This window comes from Emydura macquarii, unplaced genomic scaffold, assembly GCF_026122565.2.
Source record: "Emydura macquarii macquarii isolate MOO-44397 ecotype Brisbane River unplaced genomic scaffold, CSIRO-AGI_Emac_v2 contig_3343, whole genome shotgun sequence".
In the NCBI taxonomy this organism is placed as follows: Eukaryota; Metazoa; Chordata; order Testudines; family Chelidae; genus Emydura; species Emydura macquarii.
This window is the reverse complement of record NW_027133480.1, coordinates 3,139,805-3,154,913: the sequence shown is the minus strand read 5'-3', so window position 1 is coordinate 3,154,913 and position 15,109 is coordinate 3,139,805. Positions and strand designations below refer to the sequence as shown.

Below are 15,109 nucleotides of genomic sequence, written 5' to 3'. Positions count from 1 at the left end.
ATGAAACCTAAAAAACTTCAGTTCATTTATCATAACAGTTTCTGACTGAATGCGGGGAGGACTGATAAAAGGGACACACCATAAATGTAGGCCACTATAACTGGCTGGTTGGTATAAATATACACAATTCCATTGACTTCAATTGACTCTGCCAATTTATGGCAATAGAGAGTTTGATCCAAATATACTTTCTTACTTCAAAAATCATGTAAACTTTTTCATGCGCATAAAACTGCTGTGAAGCAGCATAATAAACTAAAGTGTTACCCTAGTGGCATTCAGAGTGTGGAATAATCAGCCACATGTATCTTCTTAGCTACATTTAATAATTCAGCACAGGATGAAAACTGATGCTCAAAACAGAGCTCCATATTTTACTATTTCTTTAAATAAGGCAGAATTCCTCTGTTTTAATTGCCAGATATTTTAAATAGTAATATGCTTACTGTACAAAAAAGTTGCTACAGAAAAGATATTTTTTCAAAATGGTGATAACTGGTTTTCTGTCTTTAAGCCTAAACAAGTTCAGATGAATCCACTGACACAGAGGAAGTAACAAGAATACCTCTACCATAGTCATTGTATTTGCTTGCAATAAACTACCAATATGTTTTTAAAATCTGGATGTCTTCTCAAGCAGAGCAACATGTTCCAAATGTTTAATCTGTAGATATGATCTAACATACAAACAAAACCTATTAAGCTTTATACCCACTACACAATTACTAATCCTTTTAAATGTTCTGATCTTAGATACATTCATACACTTCTACCCTTGAACTACAAAAGCTGGATTTTATAGCCAGGGGATTTAAAGACAATTGTTCTCTAAATCTAATCAGAAATTAATTATGCAATGCTCAGAAAATTAGTAAAGCCAAAAATGAATTCACGTATAATAATGGGAGAACTAAGCAGCATTCATAGAACCTTAAAATTCCATGTCTCTGGCAAGAAAGGAGTGTCTTTCACAGAAACTCAGTGCAGTTCATTGGCGGTCACCCTGCCCATAAGTGTTTTCAACTCTTGGATTGTAAGAAATGATTATTATAATGAAACATTCAACAGAGAAGTACGTAATTCTCCCCAAAGTAATAATTTATAGCACAAAGGAAGTAAAACTTTTCAAGCTACCATGAGCATCGAGCTTTTCCCCACACAGCCTGTTTTTCACTAACACAGAAGGGGACTACTTAAAAATACAGAGGATATTTTCTAGAGGTTTATAATGTGTGAATTAAGGAAATATTTCTGATTTAATAAAAGACTTCTTAAACTGTTTTTAAATACAGGCATCATGGTGAGTAAGGAACCCAGCACATGCTTACTCACAAGCTCTGAAAGTGAAGTTGAGCCAGCAGCTTCGCTTGCTTTGGAGATGAAATATGCATTGGATCCCAACCGACAGATTAAGAAAAGAAACAAAGCCCTTCAGGTGAGATTTAAAGATATCTGCGAGGCCCAGAATGAACAAAGGGACAAACAACTATCTACAGTACAGCATGCAGACAAAAGAGAAGCAAAGCCCATCTCTTATAAAGCAGCTTATCGTAAGTATATGACGGTGCCTGCACGAAGGTCAATACCTAACGTTACTAAGAGCACAGGTGTTCAGACCTCACCAGATCTTAAAAAGTGTTACCAGACGTTTCCTTTGGACCGTAAAAAAGGAAACCTTATTAAAAGTGTCTCAGCTGTTGACACCTTTAAGAGTCAAAACAATGGATTTTTCATAGATATTAAGGATAAAGACAGTAAAAACTCAGAGGAGACTGCTCAATGTAGCAAGGTCAGTGACCTAAAGGCAGCAGAGTTTATTTCCCATATTCATGAACGCATAAATGCTGTAGATCAGCCTCCTAGAGACAACTGTTCAGAGGCATGTAAAAGTACTGATTTGCACAGCTGTACTAAAGAACCTCCTTCTCTTCAAAACTCAGCAGACTCTACTTCAGAAGAGCCTGATTACCAGCTGCATGAAAACACAAAACTTGATACAGGGCCACTGGGTAATGAGGAATCTAATCAGTCAGCACATGGGAAAGTGTTTAAGACGGAAGTAGCTACAATTTATTTACCTGCATCCAGTTCACATGCCACACAGCCTGACCTGCAAAACTCTGCAGCAGAGACTGAATGGTCACTATGCCCAGCAATGCATGAGGAAAAAAAGAGAACTGTGCATCTTAATGGTCTACAATACCAATCAGTAAATGCTCAGGCCTGCTCAACACAGGCACAGTGCCAATCAGCTGAATGTAATGAACAAACCCTTCAGATAAATGTTTCACCTATGGAAGAAAACCAGCCTTGTCAGACAGCAGTTGCTGTGAGTGAAGAATGCCAACAAATTGTGCCTCACACAGAAGTGGTAGACTTGAAAGCACAGCTTCAGATGATGGAGAATTTGATCAGCTCAAGTCAGGAAACCATAAAAGTGCTGTTGGGTGTCATTCAGGAGTTAGAAAAAGGAGAAGCTCATAGAGAAGGGTAAGTATAAACCAAACTATTTTTAAAAGCTTTCTTAATATGTACTGTCATTTAATTTGATAATTTAATCTACACAAGCAGCATATATTTTAAGTAAATTCCAGTACTGAACCAATGTCATATTTCTCACATATACTAATTTTTTTGCTTTAGAAATACGACCGAGATTTAACTATACAGCCATCTTCAAAACATAGCTCTTATTTATTTCTGTTCCTTAGGTTAAATAATTACAGTTGATTCATCTTTCTTCCTGTATGTATTTTTGTGAAGGAACTGAATCTGTTAGTCTGATTATTAGTGTCCGAAATGACATTGGCGTTATTTCACTGTTTTCTAATATGCACATAACAAAATATCTTTTGGAATATGCAATATTATCCAGTGTGCTTTTTATATCGACAATTTTTATGAACAATAAATCTCTCCATGGCATTAAAATTAGAAGAAAAGCCTCATTCTATAATAATTTATCTTTTAAGATTAAGGGATATTAATACAGCTGTGAATATAATCTCAAAAACTGCATGATCAGAATCTTGATTGTTTCATTTTTTAAACTTCAGAGTTTTGTACTTTATTTGTGTTACTTCCAATATTGAATATAAATGGAATATTTGAACAGCAAGTCTGCTACTCAGTGCAGATACTGTCCAAAATATGCAAAACTTTTCATCACAGCCAAGAGGAAAAGTATTTTGTAACTATTTGTTTTCTTCCATAAACTTACAAATTTTCTATAACTATTACTTCCACATGTGGTGCATGTGATAGTTATTTAACCAGATACAGATAATTTAGTCTTTATCTGATAATTGCAACCCTTGATGTCTCGAGTACATTATCTTAATTTGCTAGTATTTACTGAATGGCTTCACTTCAGAAGAAACACTTTTCTAAAGAGCTTGCATATTTTTTAAACCCTTCTATAACATACAAGGTTTTAAATTTAACAAAAACAAACTCAGTCTTCCCCTCTCAAATAAACATTAGTCCTTTTCATCATGTTTGAAGTAGACTATATTTGTCTTCATCACCAAAGCAATAGATTTAAGAGATACATTGTAAATAAGAAGTTTTAATTTGTTTATTATTAAAGCTCTAGAGAATGTTTTGTCAATCCTCAAATCTCTAAATATAATGCTTATAAATAATTTAAATGTGTCAGCCAGTTTTCTCAACACATGACCTTCTTTGTTTTAATTTGAGTTTAGAGAAGGTTATAATATATTCAGGATAGTTTGATAGCATTTGGTCCTTCAGATTAAGGATCTACTCTCTCCAGCAACAGCATGGATTAGCTGAAAAAATGAACTCAAAGGTACCGTTTAAATAAAAGGGCAAAAAACATTTTTCTCCTTTGATAGTTGTCACTACTCATATAAACAGCAGATAATCTGAGGTATGTGACTTGCCGCATGCTAAATCACAATATCCAGAAAACTACTTCATCTCTTTAATGTGTCTGGTCATCTGAACATTAAGAACCCAGGGAGGAAAAAACAAAAACAGGTAATAACTATTAATGGTCTCTTCATCCCATAGAATCATATGCAGATACAATCACTTTATCCCCTTTGTTCTCAAAACTTAAATCTCTTGAAATAAGAGAGACCACTGCTTGTTTTTAAGGGCTCTCTCATAGATGGATTCATTCAATGTACCCAGTGTTAGGACTGTACCCAGTCCGATAGCACTGATTAATCTCTTCCCCAAAACCACAACTCCTACTTGAATCATTTAATGATCCCCCTTATAAAGTTCTTCAGCACAACAAAGTCTTTATCCTATACATTTCCCCCAATCTATAGCAGTGAAAGTCTACCTATAAAATAATTCCCAAATCTAACAATATTAGCACTGAGACACAGAAGATGGATGAGGTAATATATTTTGTTGAACCAACTTCTGTTGGTGAAAGAGACAAACTTCTGAGCTACTCAGAGCTCTGCAGTAAAGCATTCCCCATAGTATCCAACTGCTATCACTGGACACTCACAGAAGTTACCAGGTTTTCTGTCCTCCAAGGGAACAATATACACACAGCTTCACTGAAATATCTCAGGATCAGCTCCTTTATAACATCACAGCCCTGAGATATAGTTATAGTGAAAACAATAAGTTTAGTCTTGAAAATAGAGATTTAAGAGATACTGAGTAAGGATAATGGAAACATACTTTGTTTTATATGTAACCATTCATAACACACTTCTTAAGAGTCAAAATGTAACTTTAACAGACTAAAATCCTTGTCTAAAGTAGTTTCTCAACTAAAGCAATCTCCCAGCAGCCACCTGTCATGAATACAAAAAGTGCTGTCCATTTTGCTCCCTCAGTGATGAATAAAGATGTCCTTTTGCCTTCTTATATTCCCAAAGTTCATTGTTTTGTCTCCAGAGTCAAGTTATCCTCTGTGATATAGTCTCCAGTGTCTTCCCATCCCAGTTTACTCCATAGCAAATTTAGCTTTCATTGTGTGGGTTTACAGTGCTTAATTTACATAGGCAACAGCAAGACAGGTGAATCAATTTCCTTTGACTCAAAGCCTGTTTGTCATCCCTACCTTGATTTAGACATCTATTTAGGACATATACACAACTTCAATATCATCTGTATACACATCACACAATAATTATGAAGATCAATGTGGTCCTGGCTTCATTTAAGATCCCATTCCTAATAGAGAACTACTATGTCAGCAATGTGTTGGGTACTGAGAATTTTTCAGGCTTGTCAAGGGCAACTGTTGCAGAACAGTAAGTCTGCCAGTTAGTATTGAGGGGTTCTTAGAGTCACAATCGCTACCTACTTAGAAATGGTGGGTGTAGTGCAGGAACTGGATACGCCAACGCTGTGCCAGTCTACTTTCCCCTATGCCAAGAGAATTCTCGGAATGCCAGATCTGACTACTTGCCAGACTTTGCATCTACTGAGCAACACAAAGAGACCAAAATACATAAGAATTTGACCCTATACATGAAGTAATAAGTCCATGCGCCATTGATTAGATTCCATAAGATTGGCTGGAAGAGCATTCTGTTCTCTTAAAAAATGTCTACCTCATGAAGACTAACTGTATCTTAATCACTGCCCCAAAACAGACAACTCTTGAATAAATAAGTTGTTAATCCCTTGCATTCTTTGAGAAATTCTCCTCCATAACTTGTTCATTTCTGCAACATCTTTTTTCTACAGTAACTAGAAATGCACAAATTTACTCATACTGCCCATCAGTCCTTTTTTTTTTTTTTTTTTTTTTTTTTAACAGGGCTAGAAAACTGACTTTTATTTAATATCTTTTGTGGCAAGCAGCCGGCTCCCCTCTAGTGGATCTCATGCTTGTACTGTTTGTAATGGGCCATGTCGTCTCCAGTCACCCTGTCTTCCCCAAGGAGGGGGTAGGGACCTGGGCCCACCCACTCCTCCGGGTTCCAGCCCAAGGGCCCTATGAGAAGCAGCTATGTGCTGCTGGCACCGTGTTTCCAACTGCACACTCTTCCTCTGGGCTAATTTTCCCCCCTCCTTCAGTCCTTCTGGCTTCTTGAGCCGGGTACTTTCCTCCTGGCTGCTCCTCCACAGAACTCTGCACTCCAGTCTGCTCCTCTGCACAACTCAGCACTCCTATATACAACACAGCACGGCACAGCACTCCTACTCCTCCAGCTTGCACCCTGACTGTTTGGAGCAGAGGGTTTTTATAATTGGCCTCAGCTGCTCCTAATTGCCCCCTAATGGCTCTTAGCTAGTCAGCAGGGAACAGAGCCCTGAGCATTCTGGAACTCACATATCTCCGGTCCACCACTCTGCTACTGCCCTCTGCCCTCGCTATATCACACTTGTTATGAACAAATCCTGTCCTTGGTCACTTGGTTGCATGAAAACAAAAAATATTCCTTTAGTTCTAAGCCTATCATAGCAGACTCCTTGGCATTTCTTCTGCCAAAATGTCAATACTACTCAGCATTTCTACCACTTTACATTTTTTTCATTCACTCTATAATGTACAGTAAATATAGCTAACAAAAATAATTTATAATCAGTGGATAAGCACAAACAATTTAATATTTGGTAGAAAAGAAAGTTTAATATTTGATCAGACTTTCTTCCCTTCAAGAAAGTCAAGGCTCTGAAGTGCTGTGGTAGTGCCAGGGGATTAGTGCTCAGTGGAGTCATTTTCACTAATATGTTGTAGGTCTTGAACTGCTACTACATACCACTCATCACTAAATGTGTCCCTGCCAGCAACAGTTCTATCAATATCTCCTAGTATCATCACCCTCTGTTTGACAAGCAACTCTGTTTACTTTTCGAGATGGTCATTTCTACATTCTCTCTACTCATATTTGTTCGTATAGTAACATACAGTACTTGACTGCAATGAAAATGCATTCTGAACAAGTGCTGAAAGGAGAGCAGCTGTAATACTTGACAGCAAGTAGAGGGCTCTGTTCGGCTTTCTGGCTTACATGCAGAAATCGTACATTGGTCACAGTTCCTCCCCCAATCCTGACATTTAGAGAAATAAAATCTGATGTCTCTTTTGCCTCTGGACTGGGTTCCAGTCCCTGTATGCTTTTCACAGAACATTAAAATTGGGCCATGAAGAAATACTATTGGCCATACTGGAAGTCTGAGGTTTTATTTAAAAAAAAAAATATTGAAGGAAGTTTTAACGTATTAAATGTCTGAATGTTTTGTAGGATTTTCCAAGGGAAACCAAATTTGGTATGTCTAACCTGGGATCAAAGTTCAAAGAGGGATTTATTTAATAAAAAAAAAAAATACTTTGGAGGGTTTTTTTTGTGTGTGAGACATTGTAGGCAGCCTATAGAAAATAAAAGCTTACATTGCACAAGGGACACATCTGTAAAGTATCTATTGCATAATCGCTATTTACTACTTGGTTAGCAATTCATTTCAACAGAAAAAAGTTTGTAATTTTCTTTGTAGTATGGCAAATCAATACAAAAGTGATACAGGAAAAACTGGTAAATAATTGTGGAAAAAGACATTTTCAGTATGTATTTATTTAGGTCATGAAAAAATGATGGGTGGACACTGAGCTAAAACTTAGGTGTAGTCTTGCAGTGTAGGTTAAAGCAGACAATATATTAGATATTGTATAATCTATCAAAACTAAAGATACAAAATACAGCTTTAAAACAAAAACACACAACTTCCTGCTGGCAATCGAGGGCAGATATTTGGAATACCTCCCAGTAAGCTGTTATAATCATTTAGTCGGGTATTTCTCCTCATTTAAATGCAATGGGTACACACTTCTTGAGCCAAATTCTCTATTTCATCTATGCAACCTTATTTATGCCAGTGGGATTGCACAGGAGTGCTACTGAAAGCAGAATTTGAACCACTGTTTTAAAAATTGGTTAACTGCAGCATTGTACATGGAATGTACATTGAACAGGCACTGCTTGAGCATTAGGAGGATTGCAACATACTTAAGTGATTTGTTAAATTATGGAAAGTCAGCGCCCAGTCCTTTGAAACCTCCAAATATGGCTAATGGCTATAAACTAATCCCTTTGTACTATACGGCAAAGTAGACAAATTCTGTAGAAAGGATCTCTGATGTATGTGTCAGAGTATATTGGATTATATGGCAATATCAATTAAAAATCTTCCAGGGTAAAATTTTCAGAAGATTCCAAGCAGTTTAAGAGCCTAAGTCCCATTGACTAACAAGCTGTGACTGGACAACAGGGGATGAATCATTTGATAAATTGCCCTGTTGTGTTAATTTCCTCTGAAGCATCTGGCATCAGCCACTCTTGAAGACCATTGGTTTGACTTAGTAGGGTCATACTTATGTTCTTAAGTCACTTAACTATTGAAAATTTGTTGCCCTTGGTATCTTTTGAGTTTTTCGATGAACTTATATATTCTCACTAAGATGCATTTTAACTATTATTTGTACTGTAAAAGATGTGAAGCAGCTACTAGGCTAACTTCAGCAGTTAGGAACTCGTAGAGCTGACTGAGTCTTAAAGTTTAAAATTCAGCACTCACACTTCATTCAAATGAATAGGGGGTGCTCAGATTTGTTATTGCTATTGTTTGGAATAGTATTTTCATGTATGACTGGAAGACAGCATAGAGAGAGTGTATATGAGAGAGACAGCAGGGGGCAAGAGGCAAGTCTCATACAGTTAAGAGCTGTTTATAGTAGCAGCCTCTTCCAGTCCTCTCAAATACTGCAGCTAATGTTGATGCTGGTTGCCTCTACTCCCCACATCTTTTCCAAGACAGTCAGTCTTCACTCTTGGAAATTTCTAAGAATCACAAAAGCTATACAAGTTAGAAGCAAAGTGTTTCCTTCTTACACCCAAATGGAAAAGTAAAAATCAAGGAGCCCATATAAATACACTCTTAGAAAGAAGTTCTAGTGGGAATAGGGTGCTAACAATGGCATTTTCTCATTTTGGAAGGAGCTGGTTCTGCCTACGTCCTGCTCTTCTCTTTTAAGGTTAGTTATAGCCCAATAGCAGTAACGGGAAATTCAATAAAATGATAGTAGTTGAAACTTAGGCCATGGAGGAAGTCAGTATGCCGGGTGGAAAAATCTCATGAGCAGAAGGCAGCTGCATATTTACAGATTTCTGCAACAAAGATTTTTATGATAGCTAGAAACAGATAAATCATATGACCATTTGTAGATCACATAATTGCGTCATACATTATACATTGAATGTATGTAAATCTTAGTTTCTCTGGCAACAATCCTTTGGAAGACAAGAAGACTGTGATTGTACTTTGCTTTCTGCTCTGTAATCTCTGTATTTTTGGTTTGTTTGCTGATGAATTAGTGATTTACTGATATTATTCATCTAAATTTTCACCTCCTTATCCAAACTAGCACTGCCATATTGCAGTGGTTGCATTGTTTATAGATTATTCCTGAGTGCAGATGTATTAAGATGGCTTGGAAACTGGTGAGTCACCCTTCTGAATCAAAGACAGCAAATTTCCTTGGATATGTCTTCCTGGTCCAGGCAGACATAATTCCACCCAAATTAGAGCTTTATTGAGGCTTGCTCGGAGTGGCCCAGTTGCCTGCCACTTCCTTGAACACTCACACTGTCCTTTTCACTGTCACCACATTTGCCCATCAAACGTTTCTCTTGTCTTCTAGTAGCAGCAGCAGTTGTATTTTAATTTTCTAGGTTATCTTGGGAAAAAAACAGCATCTCCGCCTTTAATCCTTTCACTCATCACACAAACACCCTCTTTTTGAAACATCCAACATCTGAATTCATTGAACTCTGATCTGAAATTTAACAGTCAGTGTCTGAACTGTCAGACTGCTTCTCCCACTCCATGAAGCAGTAGTATTTATTGGTACAAACACTGTATGCTTTCTTGCGTGGGATCACATTCTTACATGAGACACTTCCCCAACTTCACTTCACCGTAGCACTTCTGTGGCTAATACTTTTTGTGGGTGTGGAAATGAGAAGGAAGCAAGAAGGTCCACTGCTTTCTCTCCTCTCTGTGTTACCATGTTTTCCTCGCATTGGCTCTACAGTGTCATCAATAGCCCTCATGCTACTGCCTCTAGCCAGAGCGTGGCATCCAGGTCCTATGAACATAACTGTTCATAGAGGTGGCTTTTTGTAAATGCTAGGTTACAGCATAGCTACCATCCCTTCCCCTTACACTCCCTCCATAAAAAAAACTGAGTGACCATAGAGCACATGTGCTGCACACTGGTGAATGGGCAGGCTTAGGATACACTACATGCTTGGAATACAGAACTTGTGACCTTCCTTGTACTGGTTGTGCTGGCATAGAGACACCTGTTCCAGTGTACCCTGCTTCTAGGTGAAAATACAGGGTCAGGCATCTTCTGCCAATGCAGCTTCATAATTCTCGACAGGAGGGATCAGTGGGCTCCAAACTGAAGGTCTTGCTATTAAACTCAAGATTGGACAACAACAGATCCAGCACCATTCAAGCTTTTAATCAGACTCCCTTCCATTTTTGGCCTATATCACCAAAACATGATTAGATATCTCAGCCAGACCTGTGAGAACACAGCTAGCTCCAGATGATTATCCTGTGTTCAGAGTAGCGGCCTATTTTTTCATCCAACTTCAAATACAAGTAAGGTATTACCCATCTATGGGGAGCAGAGGGCAGAGATTTCTTTCTGAAGGACCTGTAGCAATGAACTGGTTTCCGCCAGATGTGAACTGAACTTAAGTCTTGTGACTTTCAGAACATCATGCAAAACTTGTATTTTCTGGGTAGGTGTTTTCATAGCAATTGGATGTGATCATTCTACTCCTCTTGGAGTAGAGTTTTAGATCAAATGTCTAGAGCGTGGATGAAAAGAGAGGACATCCCTTCTCAGTTCATACGTATTCCCTGTACTCATGAATACCTATTCAGAGAACCCAGATATTATGACAATTAGGATTATAGATGCACAATAATAGGCCTGCCAATTATCTAATCAGAAAAAATCAAAAGGCAACCCGAAAAAAAAAAGAATGAATAAAGAATGAGGTGGCCATTAAATGAGGTTAGACCATAGAAAATTGCCCCCCAAAAAAGCAAACTTTAGCAACATCTAACTTACAGAAAATACAAGGATGAGAAAACATTCAGTAACTGAGTGAGTTTCAGAATCTTAATACTTACCCTTTTTCCTCAAAACATGACATTATGAACAATTAATATCCCAGAAAACACATCTCATTTTACTAATTCACTCTTAACTTGGCTGCACATACTGTACAAGCACAACTGGAATATCTTCTGTCAAAATGGGCATTTAATTGGAATCAAACTTTCTATCTACTCTGCCAGATGAGCCAACATTTGAGGCATTCAGAGGAGATACTCATTTACTTCTAGCTGCTATTTCATGTAACTGATTTTAAAGACAACTTGAAGTCTCATCATATTTTACCTTCAGCAGAAACTCTGTGTGTCTGAGAGAAGTGTCCTTCAGCATGAAGAGACTTTGACGCTGGGAGGAGAATAGTGGTATGAAAGTCACTGTGATCTAGGCTCTCTGCTATTCATGACAAAGAACATCTCCAGGGTGTTGGTCCCCAAAAGTCTCCACTTTCCTTTGTAGTGCTATAAAATGTTAACTAACCTTCCGGATAAATCCATTCATATTAGTTGCTATAGGTGCTTTTCCAGATGTCAGGTTGACTCTCCACTCCTCACACAGCCCTCCAAATTATGTACCTGCAAGGACAGCTTTTCTACTAATCAATCATTTACAAAGGATACTATTTAGGCAGTAAATTATCAGTTTTCACTTTAAACTATTAGAGTAATCCTATAATAAATGCATTTTGACTGTCAGTGGTGAAAGAAGCCAGAGAGACAAGGCAGTGAGCCAGATATCTATCCAAACATGCTAAAATGAGAGACACAAAACTTAAAAGGTATCCACATTTGAACTGGTATTGTGCTCTAAGAAATTAATCAACCTATCCTATAGGATAACCAGGACAGTTGTGACTGAGCACCTACCAAAACTATGAAGTACACAAAAATACATTCATCTCTTTCATTCTGATCAGAAAAAAATGGACTTCAAGAGTGTGGGCTGTTGTTGTGCAAAGGCTAGACTGAAGAAGTCAGTTTTGCTTTGAAACTGCTGAAATTCACGATCACACTGATTCTGGAGCAAGTTCCAGATTTGAGAGTCAGTCAGCAACAAAACTCCACAAGAGTCTTACTTTTGAGGTTGGCCATTGCAGTGGACCATAGCTGTTGTAGGGGGTCACTGAGTGAAGTGGTTCTCAAGTAAACTCCATCTAGTTTTATGGAGAGTTTTCAAGATGAAGACCAAAATCTTTTACTTTGACCTGATGTTCAGTGGAGATCCTAATGAGTGTATAAGCACAGTTGTGATATGATCTCAGTGGTCTGTGTTGCTGAGTAGACAGGCTGCTGTGGTCTGAACCAACCATTAATTTCAGCAGTTTAATATCTAAGTTCAAAGAATCAATCCTAAATGTATGGAACACTATGCAATCTATTTCTCTGGTGTAGATGGAAATAGTGTGCCTTAGACACACTAGTGTACTTAGACAGCTGTGACTAAATCTGGATATCCAGAAGCAACAAGGAGTTGAGTTAGACACAAAGTGTTTGCACTGTTTTAACAATCTGAGGGCAGACACCCTGTGTGTGGAATCATTAATGTTCTGGATATATCTGTCTCTCCCGCATCCTGCTCCCCTCCCCCCACCGTCACCACCACATGAACCTGTCTTTCCAAGATTCAATTTTAAAACAAGCTGCTCTTCATCTAGTTGCTGATCTCAGTCAGGCACTTTGTTAGGTGGGAAATGGTGCTATTTGTATTTGATATGAAGGTGCTTAAAAGCTGGGCATCATTTTGAATTGCTGGAATAATCAATATTGTTTTACAATCTCCATTAGTAGCTTCTCAATGGATTTTTGTAGGACTCCACAGATAAGAACTGTAGAGGCAGAGGAGCTGATGCCTATGGTCAACTGTATCAAAACTGGAAGAGCAGTCCAACAACATAAGTATAGATATACAGATCTTGTCCATAACGAAGACTAGATCATTGCTCACTGCCATCAGCACTACCTCTGTTCCTGAAAACTGATTGGGAGAGGTCCAGGATATTAGAACATTCAAGCAAGATGGAGGCAACCCTAGGGGAGCTTCCTATTTCTAGGCAGACTACTAAAGAGTTTACAAACCAGGTGCTAGTTAATGAGAACAGTTCCCTCGAGCAATGATTCAAGTGCTGGTTGAATTATAGGATACTTCAGAATGGTAGATTTTCCTTCTCAAGAGAGTTGACAACAGTCTCATAAACCAAGAGTATGAGACCCCTTTTTAGATGAAAGAGAATCAAGGGGGTCAGGGATCAGAGTTATAGGTGGTGGCTAAGTTTTCTGCAGCGCCTCTTGTTGCATGAATAAGCTAAGTTGATAGCACCTTATTGGATGGATGGATGGATGTCTGTTGGTTCCTGGCATTCTGAAAGGATATTTTGGATGCAAGTAATCTTCCACAAAGGGTAGGCTAATAATTCTTGAGAAATGCCGGGTTCTAGAATTGGAGATATAACAAGACAATTCACATTCCAGAATAGTTCACAGCATGGCATGATTCAGCAGCTGCTTTGGTGGAAGAGATGCCATCATTCACCACCACTACCAGATCACAGGCTCCAGCCCAAGGAATTATGGCGAGACTATCTGTATCTGCTTGTGCTTTCTACCAAGATGCTCAGTTTTCTTCCTCCCACTCTACCTGTCACAAGTCACCAGAGAACCAGAGGTGCAATACAGGAAGATACCACAAACTCCGCCACAAATTACATTCACACAAATGGGAAAACAAAATGATTAAGACCTGCGAAGAGGTATTCAAGTTCAGCATATCTGCACACACTAACAAAAAGTTCTGCCCTTTGGGTTGGTGTGGATTTTTTTAAAAATTGTTTTATTTTCCCCATATATTTTTGCCCTTAACTACAGGTACTATACATTTAGGAAGTTGCAGGTTACTCTTCCTATTATATCTCCTTTATTTCATGCTACTTTGAATATTTAAGATTTGAAACTAGTTCTTTTTGCATAGTGACTACTGGATCATTCAGTACTTTATTGTAAGCCAACATGTGATTATGTATGAATCTCTCTCACACAGAAAAGGAGTAGTTGAATGAAGTTTCAGTATAAAGTACATCTATCTTAAAATAGTATACAGGTGGTTGACAATTTCATTTTTCTTTTAGGCTTTTTTTTTTCTTGACAGTTGTAAGAAAATCTTAAAGAAAATAAGTATTTAAAAAAGTTATACTTACTGATAATGTACTGAAAGTGGAACCATCTCAGCCATCCAGAGTCCAAGGTTTTTTATAGTTACTGACCCATAAATGTACAGTTAGTCCTCAGTTATGAAAGTCACTACAGTCTGATTGGTTGAGAGATTTTAATTTGCATAATAACTGTACGGTTATAAATCCCGGTACTCTGACTTGCTAAGGGTTATCAGCCACAATGCAGAGAGCTGAATAATCACTGTACAGTTGAGAAACAATTCAACTGGGGTCATAAGTGATGGGGAGTTATGATGGCAATAGCCCATAAGGGCAGATTTTCATAATGCTTGTAACAAACACGTGACCCCCACTAATCCCAAATATTACATACACAAAATAAATTCATTTAAAAATTAAATTAGGTGAGGCTTTGCTTGGGGGGGGCGAGGGGGGGGGGTAAGAGGAAACAGGAAGAAGGACAACGCAAACATTCCTAAGTGGCAAGGAGCAGTAGTGTGGAGACGAGGAGATTAAAATTAAAGAACAGGTTAGTTGGGGGGGATGGGCTTCAGGGTCAGAGGTTGGTTGGGAGCATATGTAATGATGAGGTTCAGTGACAAATCATAGGAGAGAGAGATTTATGACAATCTGAGTGCAGGGTCTGAAAAGACAGAGCTTATTTTAGTGTAACAGCTTTGAGTGTATTCCCCAATAATATGATTATAATCACTTTACCCTAGAATTTATTAGTGCAGGATACAGTTATTACATTATGTTACCGTAAAAAAAGTATGCTTCAGCTACAATTTAAATATTAATTAAAATAC

The 15,109-nt window shown here is 38.0% G+C and overlaps 2 protein-coding genes across 5 annotated transcripts in view; one reads left to right on the top strand and one right to left on the bottom strand.

Annotated features, from left to right (window-relative positions):
• DOCK1 (dedicator of cytokinesis 1) overlaps positions 1-15,109 on the bottom strand; it is a 525,973-nt gene that overhangs the window by 302,484 nt on the left and 208,380 nt on the right. The gene's annotated exons all lie outside the window — the stretch shown is intronic.
• INSYN2A (inhibitory synaptic factor 2A) overlaps positions 1,298-15,109 on the top strand; it is a 44,028-nt gene continuing 30,216 nt past the window's right edge. The window contains exon 1 of the mRNA XM_067533439.1: positions 1,298-2,490. Coding sequence (XP_067389540.1) covers positions 1,298-2,490 — 1,193 coding nt within the window. The remainder of the gene's footprint in view (positions 2,491-15,109) is intronic.